At 38.8% G+C, this 21,895-nt stretch overlaps 1 protein-coding gene across 1 annotated transcript; it reads left to right on the top strand.

The window, feature by feature from the left end:
• The first annotated feature begins 4,029 nt into the window (after nt 1-4,029).
• gja5b (gap junction protein, alpha 5b) lies at nt 4,030-21,387 on the top strand. The gene is made up of 7 exons (XM_038276752.1): nt 4,030-4,353; nt 7,018-7,168; nt 11,229-11,393; nt 14,502-14,795; nt 16,069-16,134; nt 16,218-16,366; nt 20,743-21,387. Exons 2-7 carry the CDS (start codon nt 7,100-7,102, stop codon nt 21,206-21,208), a joined length of 1,209 nt encoding a protein of 402 aa, XP_038132680.1. The 5' UTR covers nt 4,030-4,353; nt 7,018-7,099; the 3' UTR covers nt 21,209-21,387.
• Nucleotides 21,388-21,895: the final 508 nt, after the last annotated feature.

Genomic DNA, 21,895 nt, shown 5'->3' with positions numbered 1-21,895 from the left:
CATATGCTTCGTTGATCTGACTGGTTTATTTGGCCCGTCTATCACCAACATAGGCCAATCAGCTAACCAGTATTTTCGCACCTTCCCAAAATAACTTCAACGGAAGGTTTCCAGATAGATATGCGGAGCAAATCTATCTGGCGGAGTCAGGTTACCTCAACCACACTAACTTCATAAGATCTGAAGTGAACAAAAGTCTAATTCCATAAATCATCTCAGAGACCTAAATACATAACTGTATATCCATTTCAAAGCTCTCTGCTTTCCATGTCGTTGTTTCCACTCAGACCTGATTCAGCATTCCACATGTCTTTATTCTGTCTCATTAAAGTTTTTGACTGTGATTCTTTGTGTTTTGAGAGTTATTTCTGCATCTGGGTCGGAAGCATTCATAAAACCATGTCGGTTTGAACAAAGAGCCAACACAATAAACCTTTTTTTCCCTGCAGGTTTTAACTGAAGCCAAACACCAGGACACATGTTTTAACATGAAACAGCCTGATTTCTGGATGATAAATCCTTTTAATGGTCTCTGTTAGATCAAATTCTATCTAAATAATCTAAAGTTTGTAACTTTGAGGCGAACTAACAGGGAACAAACATCGCCAGTTTGATAACGAGGATTGTTTGCATTGTCAGTATAAGAAAAAGGTTCTTTGTTCGGAAATACTCATTGAATTTCTTCTGTCTGTTTGTCTGAAAGCAATATGTAATCTAAATCTAAAAATCCTCACTGGGGACCATCTGTTTTCCCCCCATCCTCGTTTGGGAAAAGAATGAGTTCCTGTGTTTAGTGTCTTCTTGAATAAACGGGTCATATGAAACCCAAAGACTTTGATTTAAGTAAAAAGAGGGTCGTATCTCTGGGATATCTGTTTGGTAAATTGCCCTTTTGTGACCTTTTCTATTTTTTTTTTAAGAATTTGATTAATTTTCACAGAATATAACTGGGTTCAAAGTCTAAATACAAAAGTGGGACTTCATAGTGATAAATAACCCAAGGCTGTGTTAACTCAGCATTTGACACGACCGGGAATCAACTGTCATGGCATTTTAAAAGAACAACATCATTACAGTGCAGCCTTCTGGAAATAAAAAATAAAAAATCATTTTAGACTGCAGTACATTTGGTGTAAAAATCAAAGGCTAGTGGTAGGTTAACACTGTTCACCACTAATGTTTTAAGTGTCATATGGTTTAACCGCAACTTCAAAAGTGCAAGGAAAAAACACACCAGTGATGGCCTGTGGGAAGTCAGGGTGTATTTAAATCTATCACAAGTTCTATTTGGAAAAAAATAAGAGATAAAACCATAGCTACTGCAAAATCTCCCCGCATCTATCATTGGAGCCTTTAGCAAAACTGTGTGAGAAATCTACTCCTTCTGTCATCATGGAGCCACAAACTGACATCACATGGTGCATCTGCAGCCATTATTTCTGAAACAAAACTGCTTTGTACCTCTTCAATTAAGTTAAGTTTTTCAGATGATAAAGTCAATATTGTTATCAGACAAAGAAAGTTCAAATAAATGTATAACGTCTTTCTTTTTGTCTTTGGTGTAAGACAGCTGCTGTTGAGATAGTTACTTGATTCAGATTCTTGATAAAATTGAAGAATAAATTAGTTTAATAACATAAAATATCTTACTTAAAAACACAGACAAATATATTTTCACCAAAAGTCAGTTTAAATCTAACAACTCATCAGTCTGACATTATTATTCCTATGGCCTAAGGCTATCTAAATCTGATAGTAAAATGCTATATAAAACATTTAAGTATGACAAATAATAAAAAGATAAGAAATCTGTAAGAAGGTGATTATTTCTTAATGACTTTGTTCTTCTGTGGGAATGAACTGGCTTAATTTTTGTGAGCACTTTAAAACAAATATGCTGTTAAATCCTTTATACTGAGTGATTATTTAAGTTGCATGATAACAGCATTTATTTTCAGAATTATACACTCACCGGCCACTTTATTAGGTACACCTGTCCAACTGCTCGTTAACACTTAATTTCTAAGCAGCCAATCACATGGCGGCAACTCAGTGCATTTAGGCATGTAGACATGGTCAAGACAATCTCCTGCAGTTCAAACCGAGCATCAGTATGGGGAAGAAAGGTGATTTGAGTGACTTTGAACGTGGCATGATTGTTGGTGCCAGAAGGGCTGGTCTGAGTATTTCAGAAACTGCTGATCTACTGGGATTTTCACACACAACCATCTCTAGGGTTTACAGAGAATGGTCTGAAAAAGAAAAAACATCCAGTGAGCGGCAGTTCTGTGGGCGGAAATGCCTTGTTGATGCCAGAGGTCAGAGGAGAATGGCCAGACTGGTTCGAGCTGATAGAAGGGCAACAGTGACTCAAATAACCACCCGTTACAACCAAGGTGGGCAGAAGAGCATATCTGAACGCACAGTACGTGGAACTTTGAGGCAGATGGGCTACAGCAGCAGAAGACCACACCGGGTGCCACTCCTTTCAGCTAAGAACAGGAAACTGAGGCTACAATTTGCACAAGCTCATCGAAATTGGACAATAGAAGATTGGAAAAACGTTGCCTGGTCTGATGAGTCTGGATTTCTGCTGCGACATTCGGATGGTAGGGTCAGAATTTGGCGTCTACAACATGAAAGCATGGATCCATCCTGCCTTGTATCAACGGTTCAGGCTGGTGGTGGTGGTGTCATGGTGTGGGGAATATTTCTTGGCACTCTTTGGGCCCCTTGGTACCAATTGAGCATCGTTGCAACGCCACAGCCTACCTGAGTATTGTTGCTGACCATGTCCATCCCTTTATGACCACGATGTACCCAACTTCTGATGGCTACTTTCAGCAGGATAATGCGCCATGTCATAAAGCTGGAATCATCTCAGACTGGTTTCTTGAACATGACAATGAGTTCACTGTACTCAAATGGCCTCCACAGTCACCAGATCTCAATCCAATAGAGCATCTTTGGGATGTGGTGGAACGGGAGATTCGCATCATGGATGTGCAGCCGACAAATCTGCGGCAACTGTGTGATGCCATCATGTCAATATGGACCAAACTCCCTGAGGAATGCTTCCAGCACCTTGTTGAATCTATGCCACGAAGAATTGAGGCAGTTCTGAAGGCAAAAGGGGGTCCAACCCGTTACTAGCATGGGGTACCTAATAAAGTGGCCGGTGAGTGTATATCTGTAATTCTGGCTCTAAACAATTCTTTCTAAAACATTACCCCATCCAATTGGTTTATTACCCATTATTTTTTGTTTTAAAATTTGTAAGTATTTACAACAGCAGGTATGATGCTGCACAAGTAGCCTACTGTAGCTAAGCCAGTTAGCATCTGCCAGCATAGTGAGGAAAGAATGAAGACGAGTCCACAAAAATATATAAAATAAAGTTTAAAAAAATTAAACAGCATGGTTTTTAGTATAAAGAAGTAAACTTTTGAAACAATTGAAAAAACAACCTTTTGCTCTTGCCTTCTCACTCGGTTCCTCACAGTAATCCAGAGGCAAACCACAGCTCTGGGTCAGAATAGGTCACAACTCTCAAACACAACTTTTAAAATCCCTTATTAACTGAATAAGAACATTATTCTATCCAGTCGCTTCTATAAAATGGGATAGATACTAAAATGCCTCTGACACCTTATGAGCACCTAAAGGTGTCAGCGACTCATTCCAGTTTCAGATTTCATATGATGCCTCTTTAATTTTGCCCTTTCAAATGTATTGCTGAAGATTGATAGTTAATGAAAAATCTGCCAGCAGTAGCCATCTACGGCTGCCAAGGGGCAGACATATGGAGAAGAACGGCTGAAGGAATGCAGGAGGGAGACCTTCAGCCATTGTGTCCTCGTACAATACACGACTTCCTTCAGATGCCAGAAGCCGCAAACAAACACATACATTAATTCTGAATAGCAGGCAGCGAGGCACCAGGCCCACTTCCTCTGGAGATGTGGATAAGAAAGAGAAGCGAGAGAGGAAAGGAGGGGTGAGAGGCGTGTATAAATCACAGTCTCCCTCGAATTTGTTTCACTCCAGACCTCCTGGACACGACCAGTAGCTGGTTTGACTCAGAATAGTCAGCTCTCCTCATTCATCCGAGTTTTCAGACTGTCTCCATTCATTTTTCTCATTAGTGAAGGCGGTAGGACACTAGATAACAGATAACAGGGACTGTGACTGGTGTCAGACACAGACTCCCTTCAGATCACCTGTGAAGTAGAGGATCAAGTGTTTCTTTTTTTTTTCTGCAACTCCTGCAGAGGACAGAGGCGTCCGTCACTTTAAGCTCACTACATCGTTTGTGTTTCTCAGATTCTCATCGTCTGCCTTTTTTTACATCAGGTAAAATGTCTTCAACAAATATTCAACAATTTCTAGTCCAAAATAATATTCTTTAAGTAATAAATTACACAAAATAATAACAAAAATATTGTTTGGAGTTAAAGAAAGTAAAATTTTAACTTTTAAGACCACTTTGGACTTTTAACTTTTATTAAGATTTGTAACTCACACAGGGATGATATTGTAATCCTATTCAACAGATTAGAAAGTTTCTTTTTTTAGTCAAATCCTTGAAGTAAAACCAATTATATAAATCAAGGGTTCCTAAAACTTTTTACCTTTATCTGCAAAAGCAATAAAGCGACAGACTGCTGCCCCTAAAAACACGCAGAATTATTTTATGCTGTATTTATTTATTTATTCATACATAAAACATGAAATAATTGTTAGAATTTTTAAATATGCTTATTGTTAATAGGATTTAGTAATTTGATTCATAATTTTAAATGTATCATTTATTATCTTCATTGTGCATAGCTTTAAACTGTGCAGTTTAAAGATATATTTGATATTTGATTGATTAATGCATTTGATAAATAGATAAATCATCATTACATCTGCTTATTTCATGGTTTGTTCATTTATTTATTTTAATGATATATTTTCTACCCTCAATATAAATAAAAAAACATCGCAATCATTTTGAAAACCCTTTCACAAACTCTAACGTTGGGTCCCGACTCCCACTGATAGAGATTAATGACACACAAGCTGATGTTTTGAAGCCCTTATATCTATTAATTGATCATTTTCTGCCCAATACAAATAATAAAAAAGCTCAATGTAAAATGCTTGAAAGGTTAATTTTAAAAGATTTTTTTTAATCTGAGAAAATGAATTTAATTAGGATGCATAGCACCAAATATTTACGTTATTTAAACTTCTAAATAAAGTGATTATAGTGATTTATCTGTTTTTATTGTATATCAGCTGAAGTATGAGAGGTTTCCAGTATGTGTGGAGGTGTGTGTGCTTTCTGGACAGGATGTAGAACAATACCAAGTGCTGCTAACCGACACACACACATATATTGGCACACAAAGGTCAGGCGAAAGTCTATACTGGGAAGTAATATTGTTATTAATGATGCTGGGAGCACTTATGAAGGACATGAACACACAAATCTATTCAAAACCCTTATGGTTTCTCAAAAACAGGAAAGGAAGGGCATTTAACTGGGATTTTAGTTGATAAAGAAGTGTTTAAAAAATGAAAAGAAAGGAGTTTGATCCTCTGGTTTGTTTAAGACACTCCTCTGACTTATTTTCTGTTTCAAATTCCACCTTTAATGTTATTTTCTTCTTCCTGCTGGGGTTTGAACTTTATATCCAATAAAGTCTTTGCAGCGTATTTCTAATAAAAACAAACTAAAACTAAAAACTAATAAAATAAACCATTAATGAAACTGGTCCATTTAAAAAGTAATGCTTTGAGTTTAGAAGTAAATCATGTATTTTGACTTTTTCCCTTTTTTTTTTACAAAAAAAGTGGACAGAAAGATTTATCGCTACTCTAAGGAAGCACATTTTATTAAGTCTTTCATTTTTGTGTCTTCATTTCTGTTTTTTAAAAATACACTTTAAAGGAGATGTTCATGCTGCTTAACATTTTTATATTAATTTATTACATCAACTCACGCTGGTGTAGTAAATCTTATTTTTGAAGTTTAAGCTTTGCTTAACATTAAACCTGGCAAGCCAGATTAAACATGCGTCGCTTGGTTCTATATATTATAGATCTAGGACTCCTCCCACCAAACCTGTTTGGGGAAAGAAAGGAGGAACATTCAACACAATGAACACAGGTTTGGTTCTGCTATCACCAAGCAGCACTTAGGAACCAAAGTTTGGTTTCAGCCAATGAAAGTATCAAATGAAATAGCAGCAGACACCATGAGAAACCACCACTTCATGCTCTTAGTTTCCTGCTGTTCCTCTTTTAGAGATAAAAGCCTCAATTTTGACAAAAATAGTTGTTATAGCAGCAGCTACATGTGCTTCCTCCTGCACTGTTACCCAGTATAACTTGGTACTTTTATATAATGGTTTGTGTTTTTGTTCAGGATCTAAGTTTTAGTTTTCAGCATAAAAAGTACATTCAGGTTTATTTTCAATATTCAAAGAGAGCAAAACTGCAGCGACACAATGACCGAGAGTTTTTTTTTTTGCCCTTGTATGTGTGTGTGTGCGTGCATGTTGTGAGCAGACCTCTAGTTTTCCTTCCCCAGAGCCAGAGAGAGCGAGGGGAGTGTGGGAACTTGGAAAACGAGGCTAAACTAAGACATGGGCACAGACATTTTTATAAATTGGGTCGGGGCCAGGGTGGAGATGAAGTCAATGGGGTCAAGATAATAGGAGAACACACACACGCACGCACACAACACAACCTGAGAGAGTGGAGTCGGTAGTTTTCAGTGCCTTCTTCACATTTTTACCCTAAGGGAATTTATAAAAGCTGCAGGGGAACTCAAATAAGTCTTTAACTGATGTTTTTGCTTCGTATTACTTGTTTTCTGTGTGTTTTTCTTTGAAAACATCATGAAAAACTAAAATAATTTGAAAATCTACAGCATAGTTAAATTCAAAGCGTTAACTAGCAGAAGTAAAAGGTTGAATGGGGGTACCTGAAGGCATCATCTAAACCAGTTATTTGTTCTTTTCTTAGGAGCATCTTGTATCAGCAGGTCAGCAGTTCAGAGATTACCAGCGGAGGAAATTAAACAGTCCAAGCTCAGCTTGAGTCGGTCATGGCAGACTGGAGCCTTTTGGGAAACTTCCTGGAAGAAGTACAGGAGCACTCCACCTCTGTTGGCAAAGTAAGATACAGAAAACAAAGCTAAAAAAAAAACACTAACACCCCCGACGCATAGAGGATAAACATTTAAACACTCAGAATAGAACATGCATCTCCAGTTTGACTTGTTTATGTTCAAACGCAAAGCTTGTGCCCGGGGATCTTGCAGGTACACTTTGGACAATAATTATTTAGCTTAAGAGATATTGGAGCGGAAATATTTACATTTCTGTCAGGAAAACTAAACGTAAAACAAGTGGACACCTTGACTACACAGAAGGCATCACCAAGGCTGTTTAGGAATGTCTGACCTCTATAGAGCCCTGTATAGGTGCTGTCTGAATGTCTAGTGAATGAAAAGTGCTGGAGCTGACTCCATTGCGTATTACGCAACCATGGTCACTAATACTTTGTGAGAGCTTTCCTTGCAAAGCATCATCAGATTTATTTTGGGGGCGAGAGAGAACAAAGATGGCGCAGTTACAGAGGGGAGACCCAGAGTCACTTGACCAACGGGAAATAAAAATGATTGATGATCTGTTCAAACGGTCAATTAACTGCGTTCACTATATAGTCCCTGCTCTAAATAGAGATTGAGGGGTTAGGGCGGACGTTCGAACACAGCTCAAGACTAAGGCTCCAGATGAATTGGATAAATCATGATAAGCGCTGTCTGAATAGTGCTGGCAGTAAGGAAGGAGGGATGCTTCCTATCAATACTTCCTATCAGCACTGGGAACTCTCCACCACAGGTAGTGTTAGACTTACTGTCGGTCATTTTGACTCACAAGGTCAAAAAAACTCACATAATCTACTTTTACCCTTCACTTTTTTTTTTTTTTTATGATTATTATTTTTGGTCCCTGTTACAAAACAAACATGAAAATAATTATATTAAACATTCCCATAAAAAGAAAACAAAAAAGGATAAAGATACCTGCTTTGCCCTGAGCACATAGAATAACAGCTGCTCCGCATGGACCTGAATGCACATACTTCTGTGTAAAGGAATTTCACATATTAGATTTCTGCAGAGGCTAATAGGCTTTGGATCTCTTCCTCTTACTGGTAACTTTTCATTACTGCTACTACTTTTTTTTTTTTTAGTTCTGGAGGCTTAAACAGCACTGCTGTTATCCTAGTGACCAGAATAACATATATATATATATATATATATATATATATATATATATATATATAAAAGAATTTGGAAAAATAAAGGAAAATATGACAAAACAACGAGGTTACTCTGAAAAATCGTTTTTGATTTTTCAAACTTCAAACAAGTGGACCATGTTATTCTGGTCACTAGGATAACAGCAGTGCTGTTTAAGCCTCCAGAACTAAAAAAAAAAATTTATTTTATGTTTTCATCATTCTTTCTGATTTTATTGTTCAAATTTTTCTTTTTCCAATTCAGTTTTATGAATTACATTTACTTCAAACACAAATACAAACAATTGCTTTTGACTTACACATTGACTAATAAAGATGTTTATGTTGTTTACGTCCGTCCAGACTAACAGAAATAAAAACTTCACCCCTCATTCCAGAAGAAAGCCCGCCCCAGGAATTAAGAGAATGTGGTCTGTAAATCTTAAAGAATGAGATTAAAGCTACAGTGTGTAATAATTACAGGGATATAAAGTCAGAAATTTAATATATTATACATAACTATGTTATTTATCATCACCTATAAGCTCAGCCTTTTAACCATAATATTTGCGTTGCCTTAGAATTCGTTATTTATAATTACATAGGAGCGGGTCTCGCAGCCATGGAGGCTGACATCTTTGCGCTACGGCAAGCGCAGAGGCAACAAACTAGCGATTGCGAGATCTCCCATGACGCTCAAAAATAACTACGGCAAGTTGAGAGAGATGAACTGAGACGGTACTGAACAGTAGATGGCAGTATTATGCCTGAGAAGCGTTTAGTCTGTCTGAAACCAAAGAAGAAGAAGAAGAAGCAGGTATACTGCGCCTCAGTAACAAGAAAGGTGAACAAGGCGGCAGGCGTGAGTGACTTTGCAAACTGTTTGGCACTGTGTGGCCAAACATCAGACGAATGGAGGATCATGCCTACTCTGTATCACAACGAAAAGCGGCGGACACCGAACCCCCGTCATCTAAGAAGCGGAAACACGACGAGAATAAACGCAAGCGTGACAAGAAACGGCAAAAAACACGGATCAACATTGGCACGGCATTTACACGATGGAAGTCACTGATGGAGGAAAAAGGTTTTCAAAGTGACGCTCAAGTTGCCAGTTTTCTCTTGGACAGGTAATTAATCCTACACACACAATTGTCTAATATCACTGCAGTTTTTGGAGTACAGGATGCTCAGACCTGTCTAAAACAATAACATGCTGCGGCGTGATGATGCTGTTCCTCTCCAGTATACTTATTCAGCAACGTCCCTGATGTTTCACAGGTAATGATTCAGTAATTTTCTGTAAAATAATTTTCTGGATATATACCTCGGTTACTTCTCTCCGGCTCCTTTGGAGATCTTCAAGCCTTTCCTCCTCTGCTCTCACCCCGCTGGCTCCCCTCTCTCGCCTGGCCCTAGCTGCACGGCCTCCCTGCCCTCGCCCTCGTCCTCTCCCTCTTCCTCGCGTTGTAACCCCCGTGCCACCAAAATGACTTAGACTCTGTAAACGGGGAATATATATTCTTCCAGCGAACACAATCTCGCTGTTAAACTAATGACTACAATTACTTCGTCTGTTTATATCACCATGCAAAGCAGCTCACCAAAACGTCACAACGATGTAGAAAAAATAACGGGTATATTTATTATCTTAAGTCTACATGAAATCTATACCCTACTCAGACTAATGAAATACTATCTGTAAAATTATCTATGTAAACAAACCTCATCACTTGAGAAGGTAGGTGATGTGGACGTCGTGGAAGAAATTTTGTCCCGTAACGCTCGCCGTACTGTTGGGGGGGAGAAGCGGTGGGGGGGAGATGTTCATGTTGCTGCGGTCTGCAGTCTGACCGCTAGATGTCGCTGAAAATTACACACTGTAGCTTTAATAAAATCAAATATAAAAAAACTGAAAAAAAAAAAAAAATAAATAAAATAAATATATATATATATATATATATATATATATATATATATATATATATATATATATATATATATATATATATATATATATATATATATATATAAAAAACATTTAAAAAAAATGTTTCTTAAGACGTTTTATTTCCAAATTTATATTTTTTCAAAATTCCATTTCCAAACCGTGTCTCAATGATGCAACAAAATTCACTTGATTTTAATCTGAGACATTTAATCTCAATGTTTTTCTTTTATTTTTTACTAATGTATAGCACTTATGTGTTACTTATGTTAAATCCAATGTAAACAAAATGTATCAATATTATTGTAATTGTAAACTCTATGGGTAAGAACTTATCTTTTTTTTATGATCGCTCTCAAACTGCCAATGGAACACCCATTTTTTTCCTTTTAATGGGGCGGAACTAGTTTGCTCGTCTAATCGTTTCTGTGAGCAATCTTTAACAGTTTTGCACATGTAATTTTACGCTCCATATTTGGATTCTTTAAAGACCAGGGCCTTAGTGTTCTCTCTGTAAACATGTTTGTACTGGAATATGACCTCACTTCCACCAGAACCCACCCTCATCTCGTCATTCTAGGCACAAAATATTTTAAAGTAAATCAGCTCTATTTGGTGAATAATAATGCAGCAATGTTGCAACTGTGGTTTTTACAGATCGTATGAGAAAATCATTGGTCCAATGAGTTCCAGTCCAGAACAAGAGCCAGAATATAAACCAATGGGCCAATAACAGCAGATTTTAATTAGCAGATAATAAACCATCTCCAATACTTTTTGATTAATAAGGATTTGAAGAAACATCTTTTCTAACCTCCTGTAGCGCCAGAAAAATGGAAAAATAATGATGTTCTTTGCTGCTACTTAGCTGAATGTTTCTGGTTACATTTCACCTACTAACAGTCACTAAACCGTCTGTCATTGCGATATTGCTTTGGCTTCCCAGGGTATAATATGTCTGCTGGTTGTTGCTCCTCAGGTGTGGCTGACCATCCTGTTTATCTTCCGCATCCTGGTGCTCGGGACGGCTGCTGAATCGTCGTGGGGAGATGAGCAGGAAGATTTCAACTGTGACACAGAGCAGCCAGGCTGCGAGAACGTCTGTTATGACCGAGCGTTTCCTATAGCACACATACGATACTGGGTATCCATACAAACAACTTACACCACCTTTACAGTTATACATCAGGTTGAAATTATCTTCAACATATAAACATGGATGTTTAAACTCTGTTTAAAGCTAGTGGAAAACACCAAAAACCGAATCTCTTAAGTTTGATGCCATAAGATTCAATTAGCTTTCAGTTTAGTTGATTTTTGTAGCATTAATTTACCACATATCCTCTGAAGGTCCTTTAGAGACTACTAAACCAAATCATACAGACAGACTGGTTGAAAGTGTTCAAAGGAAAACCAGCTGACTGTATCTAGTCAATGGCTGTGCAGGATTCCCTCCTACTGCATGAGCGTATGGCTACGGTAGATATTTGTTTGCATTTTGTCGTTAACTCTACAGCAATCCCTCACAGTGGAGAGGAAAAACTATTTTTTAACAGGAAGAAACCACAAGAAGAACCAGGTTCAGTGTGAGCAGCCTTCAGCTGCAGCTAACTGAGGGTTCAAGAAAGAAGCAAACATGTGACAGAAACATGGAAGCCCCGCTGCATTACTTTCTATGTTACAAAATGTAAAAGTAACAAACTCCATAGGTTGGCTCTGTCTAGGAAAGAAACATTTAATCAGAGGAGCTCTAAGCCAGTTTTCGTGACAAAAGGGGTTGAAAGAGAGCCCATCATGCTAGTCTCAGCAAAAGCTGAGTTCATAGTCATGTGTAGGAGAGAAACAGGATTAAACACTAAAAAACAGGCACAACTCTTTCAAATATATGTGAATGTGTTGATGACAGTACAGCCATCAACACCTGATATTCCCCCCAGGATGGTGACACAGCTTAACAGGAAAAGGCCAGATGAAGCTACTATGAGAAAAAGCAGAGAGAGCAGAACGTTAGAGATTGAACAAAGATTCTGCAGAGCGGGAGAATATAGATAGAATGAAGCAGAATGATGAAAAAGGGGTCCCTATGTCCTCCAGCAGTCTAAGCCTATAGCAGCATAACTATAGAGATAGCTCAGGATAACCTGAGCCCCTCTAACTATAAGCTTTATCAAAAGACAAGAGGGAAGCCTGATAACTTAGGCTACGTTCACACTGCAGCCTGAAGTGACCCAATTCCGATTTTTTTGCCCATATGTGACCTGTATCTGATCTTTTTATGACTGTCTGAACGACACAGATCGGATTTTTTCAAATGCGACCCAGGCCACTTGGATATGTGGTCCTGAATCCGATACGTATCTGATCTTTTCAAATGCGACCTGTGTCTGTACGGCCAGGTCGCATTCATCCGACCTACACGTCATTGATACTTGACAAATGTTACTAAACGTTACTAATCTGCGTCCTACTAAGCGGAGGCGGGAAAAACTAACAACCATGGCGGAAGATAACACAGAGAGCAGTCAATGGAGAGCTCAGTGAGAGCTCTGTACGGACCTTGCTATTACTGCCCCACAAAACGCCATTGCAAGAAATCTGGCTCTCTTTCTTTTTGATCTTCTTAAAAAGATTTCGTTCGTAATGTGCCTGCTCCTGTTGGAGAAGAACTTAAAGAACGCAATATACGCTGCGGTATTACGAGTCATGTTTACTTCCGCAAACACTGAGGACGCTTGCTACATGTGACGTCATCGCGTCCTCGAGTGCGCATGCGGGACACTTCGGTTGAACGCTTTCAGTTCACACAGTAGATCACATACAAGTCGCATATACTCGGAAGTGTGAACGGACACGCAAAAAAATCTGATTTCACAAAAAAATCGGAATTGAGCAATAAGGCCTGCAGTGTGAACGTAGCCTAAAAGATCTGCCTTCCATTCTACTTTTAGAAATTTTAGGCACTAGGCTAATTAGGGTGGGCACACTGAGAGCAACATGCTCTGTTAGGAACATAAGGAACAATCAGATCTCTGATATCAGATGGAGCTTGGCCATTTAAGGCTTTATATGTGAGAAGGAGGATTTTAAATTCTATTCTTGATTTAACAGGAAGCCAATGAAGAGAAGCCAGGATAGGTGAGATGTGATCTCTCTTTTTCATTTTCATCAGAACTCTGGCTGCAGCATTTTGGATCAGCTGAAGGCTTTTAACTACAGTTTGTGGACTTCCTGATAGTAAAGAATTACAATAGTCCAGCCTTGAAGTAACAAATGCATGGACTAGTTTCTCAGCATCACTACTGGAGAGCTGCTAAGTTGGAAGATGCCTAAGTAGCTATTTACTATCACCATTTAGATTGTTATGACCAGCTTGGCAAGCTAGCTTTAAGAAATGTTAGCTTTACGCTAACTTGTAAACTTAAGCGATACCACCCCATGGCCTTGGCCTGCTGCTGTCTGTCATTCTGAGTCTGCTAAGCCATGAACTGAATAACAGCCTTTAGCTACGGTTGTGTTTGTATCATTACCAAGTATTATATAAAACTGTGGGTTCGTCTTTCTACTGAAAATAGACATTGAGATGATAAGTTCTGGAAAATCAATCCAGAGTAGAGTAAAGCTGAGCAAATTAAACTCAAGTAAGCTGTGTTCTTCATATTTTTATAAGAAAATACAAAAAAGCTTGTATCACATAAAATCTCTGGAAAATACATGGAGGTTTGTAGTTTTGACTTGACAAATAGAAAAACATTCAAACAAAGTGTATAAATGCCCCTGGCAAACCCTGCATGGCTTCTGAACGACAAATACAGAAATGAAAAGACATTTTCCAGATTTGTTTAGCCATTTCTAAAAAATGTGACAAAACAGAGTCTGAAAGGGTTTATTGTTGATGTTGAAGGAAGAAAAGTTCTGGTGAAGGCAGTGAGATTATCTACAGAGATAAACATCCCCTTAAGGGTAAAGCAAGCTAGGGTGATTTGAGACAAAAAAAATAAAAAAATCCTCATGGGGTTTGCTACTTGTTGAGTTAAAGAAACTAAGCAACCGTTGTTTGTGAACCGTAAAAAGGAGATTCAATATTCCAGCATTGTTTCAAAGGAGCGCTTATCAATGTTACAAATGCAAGCAGGTGTTGAAGCTTCTTTTGGAGGACGATTTTAAAGCACTAGTCTGTGATTAGAAGAACAGCTTCATTTTATCAGCCTTCATTCTGATTATCTGGAAGTAAACGGTGCCGCTGTCTTTACAGGTGCTTCAAATTGTGTTTGTCTCCACTCCAAGTTTAATCTACATGGGCCACGCCATGCACACGGTTCGCAGGGAGGAGAAGAGAAGGAGCAGGGAGGAGGAGGAAGGAGGTGGAGGAGGGAAAGAGGAAGACCAAGGAGGGGGTGATGAAGGAGGAGGGGACAAAGAGGGAAAGAATGCAGAGAAGGATGGAGGAAAGGAAAAAGGAGACAGTTCGTCTGCAGGTCGGATTCGACTGAGGGGGGCGCTGTTGAAGACATATGTAATGAGCATTCTGATCCGTACCATCATGGAGGTAAGAATAATACTTTCAACTTATTAGACATTATTTATTTTAAATCAACAACAACAAAAATATCGTATGAGCTGTTAAAGAAGGCTTGGTTACATATTTTTCAGGGTTTTGGAAGTTTTTCTTTAGATTTCTTTCTTTATTCCACCTTTATCTTTTCTGTAATTTCCTCTGAAGTTTTGATATAATGTGAGCAAAGGAAACCAAGGTGTATGGGGTGAATTCTATTCCATTATTATTGCATATAACACTTTTTATAAATGTAAAGTAGAAAAAAAACAACCCTGGAATAAAACTTTGATAAAGTTCTTCATCAACATCAAGGGATTTAAAGTAGCTTTACTGTTTTATTAGAATTTTATTATTGTTTTTTAAAATCTGTTTCAAACCTTGCTTTTTTTATATATAGGTTTTATATCTAATTTGTTTAAATGTCTCTTTTTCAGATTGTCTTTCACGAACTGGATATTTTAAAGTTTTTTAAAGATTACATTATCTCCTTAGCATAAAATTTCTTGAACAATAAAAATGTTGACGACTGCATGGATGCAAAATATAAAACATAGAGAAAAAAGAAAGAAAGAAATAAAATCTGAAGAGAATTAAAATCGAGAGAAAGAAAAAAAAAATGGAGAAAACACAAAAGTCAATGCCAAAACTTTTTTTTCATTAAAAACCGTGTCCAAATTCGATTTCTGAATTTCTTTTTTTTCCTACAAATTGCTGAGAAGGAAACATGAAGTCCTCGTTGTGATATATTGCGGGCCTCATGATGTTGAATCTAAACCACAAAACATGACCTCCTAGCTTTTAAGCCTGGCTCACAGACTTTCAAACACATTATTCATGGAGGAAGAATTTAATTTGAATGATCGGGACATTAAACAGATTACATTCAGTTTGGAAACCACTTCTGAATGATATCAAGCTGAGACTCTGGTGACACCTCAGTATCCTAATTGTTCTGGAATATCTATTCATCTATAATTTTAGTAGAATAACTAAAGTAGCTGTAGATAATCTTAGAATATATCATTGCAGAATCTTCTCCTTTCCTACTATGGGAATGAGGGGTGAGAAGAAATGGGTAATAGTTTGGGTTGCTTTTTACATGGATGTTCTCTACATTGCATATGAATAAATAAGATATTCAAAACAATATTAACACTCTAAATGTAGTACTATTTGTAGTTCATTTTATTGAAATGTGTTATTTGTTTGCATTTGATTTGTGAAGCAGTGCAGTAATCAAAGCTTAACTCCTCTCTCTTTCCAGGTGGTGTTTTTGTGTCTGCAGTACTTCCTCTATGGTATCTTCCTCCATCCTCTGTATGTCTGCAAGGTATAAAGAAAAATGATCATTCTAAATGTCATCTTCAAAATGATTTCCTGAAATCCTAATTTGTTTGGTTTCTTTTCCCTGAGGCGTGGCCATGTCCACATCCAGTCAACTGTTATGTCTCCAGACCCACAGAGAAGAATGTCTTCATAGTGTTCATGCTGGCCGTGTCGGCCGTCTCTCTGCTGCTCAGCGTGTTAGAGCTGCATCACCTGGCATGGAGACACTGCTGCAGGTAAGACAAATATTGGTTGAACTCCCTTAGATAGGATCAGGATACACGTGGTATTCTATATTTAATCCAGTTTATTTAATTGTAAACACATTTTTCTCGTTAAAAGCACCAATTCTGTCTGAATTCTATATAATGAGTAAGTCAACATGAGCTTGGATGAAGAATTAAAGTAGTGTTCCGCCCGGGGCCTGGACACTGGTGGTGGCGAAAGCCGAAGGATTGGAGGGTCTGAGAATAGTCTAGTGATGGAGGAAATGGGGCACAGGTGGGTCAAAGTTCAGCTGATGCCCTGAAGCTGGGTCTTCATTTTGATCAAGAGCGCCTTGAGATATGATTTGCTTCTTAGAGAGCATAGTTTATCATCGATTGGCTGAAGCTAGAGTAAGGCATAAACTAATAAAATTAATGAGAATCCATCCATTTTCCATCACCATTTAGGGGCAAGGGGTGCTGGTGCCTATCTCTGTGTGTGAATGGTGCTCATTTAGAGAAGCCATTGAACCTAACAGTCATGTTTTTGGACTCTGGGAGGAAGCCAGAGTACCCGGAGAGAACCCACACATGCTCAGGGAGAACATGTAAACCCCATGCAGAAAGACACCGGGCCGGGAATCAAATCCAGAACCTTCTTGCTGCAAGGCAGCAGTGCTACCCACTGCACCACTGAACAACCAATGAGAATTCTAGGTTAAAAAAACCCACAAGAACAGGATAGGGCCCAAAAGTAAGCCCTGAGGGACCCCCACATGAAAGTATTTGATTAAAAAAATATGTCAAATGTTCAAACTTCTGTCCAGAGATCTTGGCAGTATCTTAGTGGGCCGCTACACTCAAGTTTGTCCCTATTATGCAGATATTCAGCCGATACACTCATTTCTTATAAGCATATCACCTCTTTAACTGACACCTATTGGTCTCTCTTTCCCAGGGCTCTGTCTACTGCTTCTACCACAAATGCTGGTTACACTTCCTAGGATAATTATCATTGATGATGTGTGAAGTTTATTAAATCTTATAATTAGCTGCCTGTTGCATGTTAGAATGGTTATTCCTGGTATTTTATCTAATTAGGACAGTTCCTCTGTCCGGATATACATTTATAATCTTCATTCTGTACGTGGCAAATATTTGGGAATGGAATGAGAGCGGTGTCCTTCAGCTAAGAATGAAGTGTAATATTTTGATAAGGCTGGAGCCATGATGTCTCATCTGCAAACATGTACGATGTGATGATGTGGCAGACTGAGGTATAAAATGCTTCTTCACCTGTTTGTCAGGGCCACTTCCCGAGAAGTGAGCCTGGTTGGTAAGCAGCTGTTGTCATGTCTCCTGGTTATTTAATACATATAAGTTAAGAAGTGTTATTTAAAGAGTTTGTCCCGAGTGACCTCTTTGCAGGAAAAGAAAGAGAGAGAAAGCATAAAGGTAGACACAGAATCTACCTTTAACACACTCAAATTCAAAAAATTTACACTGACATAAGACATGAAAAACTAACTTTTGATGAGTGTAACAGCCACAAAAACAGTTTTTAAAAACTTTCTAAAACAAAAGAAAGTTATAAACAATCCACTGGACTTTGTTTCCAAGTTTGAAGACGTTTCTCTTCCCATCCAGGAAGCTTTTTTCAATTCAAAATGTCAAGAATAGCGTTGAGTTCCAGGTTTTATACAAAGTGTCATGTTGGGGTCTAGGCGTCTAACCCACATGCAGAAAACACTCTTCAGACAGGGGAAAAAGTTAAAAGATTTATTTACAAAGTTCACAAGCAAATGTGCACAGGTTCTTGGTTTGTCAGACTGGTCACGGGAGGGAAGCCACTAGAGGAGGATAGATCAGTTAGAGTGGATCCAGGAAACTTGCAGTTTACAGATGACTTGGATTAATACCTGCTCAGAGGGGAATCTGATCAGCAGGGGGGGAACCTTGTGGGTCCAGAGGCTAGTCTGCAGGCAGAGGGCAGAGGCAGAGACGGAGGCTGAGGCGGAGGGCAGGCAGGCAGGTTCCAGACAGAGATTGTTTTCTCCAGGATGACTGATATCCAGATAAGTCAGGATCTGAGAGGCAGAAGAACACAGAGTCAGATTTGTTCACAAAATCAGAGGTACAGATCAGATAAGCTGGCTCAGGTTTGCTGGTACCATTACTGGCAAACACTCCGGCAGAGAAGTGTCAGCCTCCTCCTCCTTAAGTAGGGCTCTAGATGATCAGATTGGAAACAGCTGTTGAAGTCAGCTCATGCCCTCAGGAGGAAGATCTCATGTGCCCCCTGGTGGAAAAAGTAGACAAGCCTCCAGATCCCAACACAAAGTCCAGTGGATTGTTTTTAACTTTCTTCTTTTGGAATGACTATGACCTGGATGACTGGGAATCTTCACCAACAGTTTTTTAAAACACATTTACCTCCGTGCTTGCACATATGCACGAGACAAACCCTGTGCGCCGTTCAGACCCTCATGGATCCGAGGGTGAATCGATGACAGTCAACTCAATGCCGTGGTCACTTAGGGCCCCTGGTAACGCACAGGCTGTAAAGTCAGCTGAAGTTACCAGTTTCAGAACTATTCCCAAATGGCCGGTCTGACAAGCTGAATGACACTGATTGTCAGAGTGACTTTTTCTAAAGTTACGTAAGAAACAGATATACATTAAAATAAATGACAGGTACATCATTGAAGCTGCTTCAAATTCTTTCACTTTCAACTTAAAAGTGTTTAAAGATAAAAACTCAGTCAACTTCCAGTTTCTTTGTAAAAAATTCCACGCACAAGGAGCTGCGTAGCTACAGGCTTTCTTCCCCAGTTCTGTGCGGCAAAAGGAACAGAGAGCAACAGCTGATGGTTGGATCTCAGGGCAATAGAAGCCATGCTTTTCTGTGGAAGTAAGGTACAAATGTAAGAGGGCAGTAATCCAAGAAGGGCCTTGGAAATAAAAGTGTACCAATGACTCTGCCTTAGAGAGGGAAGGCCATCCCACCTGAGAGTACAGGTCACAGTGATGTCATGGCTCTACAGTTTGTGATGAACCTTAATGAAGCATGGAAAACAGAGTCCAACATTTAAGGACATGAAGAAGTAGCATTATTATAAAAAAGGTCATCATAACCTAAGACTGATAAAAACGTGGCAGAGACAAGGCGCTTTTTTACTCCAAAAGAAAAACATATCTTATTACGAAAGAAGAAGCCCAGTTTAACTTTTCATTTCTCAACAAGTTTATCAATAAAAGGTTTGAAGGTGAGGGAGTCATCAATTCCAATTCCAAGGTATTTATATTCATGTACCACCTCAGTGACATTCCCCTTCAGAGTGGACACTGCTGGAAGGGTTTGAGGCACCTTCCTATGATTTGAAAACAACATTAACTTTTCTTTTCAGCATTAAGAAATAATTCAAGATTAATAAAGGAATACTGTACAGCAACAAAGGCTTTCTGTAGGGAATAAATAGCCTGTTCAAGAGATGACCCAAAGCAATAAATAATGATGGTATCATCAGCATAAAAATGCATATTAGCATTAAAGAAGTTTTGTTTAACGTTTGTTGATGTACAAGATAAATAAGAGGGGGCCCACAACAGAACCTTGTGGCACACCCTTGTGAACAGTAACAAATTCAGAACAAAGCCCCTCACATTTTAGACACTGGGACCGGTTTTCTAGATGATTTAAAACCAAGCCACCGCATGCTCTGACAGGCCAATAAGAAGTAGCCTGCGTTTTAAAATACCATGGTGTACAATTATATCATTTATCACCTTCATAGTAGCAGTAATAGTGCTGCTGTGTTTTTTTCTGAAACCTGATTGATATTTAGAAAGGATTTCATTTGAATGGAGGAAGTCTTTCAATTGATCACAAACAAGAGACTCCAGAATTTTAGATAAAACATAAATTTGAAATTGACCTATAATTGGTAAAAACTGTTGGATCACCTCATTTTAAAGGAAGGACAAAAGCAGATTTCTAAATAGATGGGATGTCCTTGTTTTCAATTGGAAGATTAAAAAGAACGGACAGTGGCTCTGCTATGAAATCAGCTGCCAGTTTTAGGAAGTAAGGCTCAATTAAGTCAGGTCCAGGAGGCTTTCTGTGCTCTAATGTTAAAAAATCATCAGGGGTAAAAAAAATCATTACCCCTTTTAAACAGCCAGCCCCCCCAAGAAAACATAAAGCAGGAAAAAACGTCCTGTTTTAAGTTTTAATTTTGTTTTTATTGTTTTTTCATTGTTTTGTTTTTTCATACCAAGCCAAGCAGCACCCCAGGATTAAATAAAGGTTTCATTGATCATCTTTTTTCTGATTAGTGACCGACAGTCATTCTAAACAGGAAGGATTTTTTCATTTTGGTAAACTACCTCTTTTAAAATCATTGCAGGAAGCTTTTGAGCAAAAATACCGTCACTTCTGCTAAGACCCCCATGGTGCGACAGATCTCCATATCTCCACCTCGACCATCAACCCCACCTCCAGATTTCAACCAGTGTGTGACTGGCTCCTCTCACTTCCTACCGCTCCCCTTCCCCAACAACAGACTGGCCTCCCAACAGAACTCGGAGAACATGGTGACGGAGAAGAACAAGATGGCTGCTGCAGTAGAGGAGGCAAACTTTCTCAAGATGAACTGCTACTCGACCAAATGGGAGCCCTGTAGAGATGAGCAGATTCAAGATGGAGTGTACCTCAGCTCTGACACTAACTGCTACAGTCCTGAGAGCAGAGACATGATGTGCCTTCAGATCCAAAATGGTGGCCCGGATGGGCTACTGCTGAAGGACAAGCGAAGATTCAGCAGAACCAGCGGAACAAGCAGCCGGACAAGAGCGGACGATCTCTCTGTTTAGAAACCAAAGCACAGACTGACTTCAGCGAGCCTAGAACCTTCCAGTGTTCTTTAAACTACTTTAATTTCTATTCCTTTCATTTTTTTTTTATGTGTGAATTATTGGGGTTTGATGTGACATTGGGCCTCAAACTGCTGCATGCTTGCGAAGAGGAGGAAAATGAAATGCTTTTTACATTATCTTTACATGAGTATATATTTCTACCAGTCTATTGACTTATGCTTCTAAAGCCCCTGTCACACCTTGACGACTTATCCAGCGTACGTCTCACATCCCAGAATCTCCTAAAACGCTGGCATACTCTTCTATGTATTTTTCAATTTTGGGCATATACATAGAGTATTCATAAAGAGTCTAGAACTTCTGTCCAACGACAGCCTAACTTCTGCATAAGGCATGACAGCGTAATGTCCATGAACATGCACAGGCCAGCTTCCTGAGGGGGGAAACAATACGGTCGGAGGCACCCAGCCTGCATAAAAACATTCCTTTGATCGCGGTATTATCCTACCTGCTGCTTACAGCCCACCATAAAAAATAAATAAATTTATGGAGTTTGTGAACGCAGAGAGGATCCATCACACTCACCTTCTGGCTCACCCTATGATGGGGATGAAGTCTGGAGGAGAACTGATGGTTTCCTCCTGTGAACCCCCTTTATACCAAAACGCTGCCAATACGCCATTA

The sequence above is a fragment of the Cyprinodon tularosa genome, unplaced genomic scaffold (assembly GCF_016077235.1).
Source record: "Cyprinodon tularosa strain WSP-4 unplaced genomic scaffold, ASM1607723v1 ctg127, whole genome shotgun sequence".
NCBI classification, from domain to species: Eukaryota; Metazoa; Chordata; class Actinopteri; order Cyprinodontiformes; family Cyprinodontidae; genus Cyprinodon; species Cyprinodon tularosa.
This window is presented reverse-complemented; position numbering and strand designations above follow the sequence as displayed.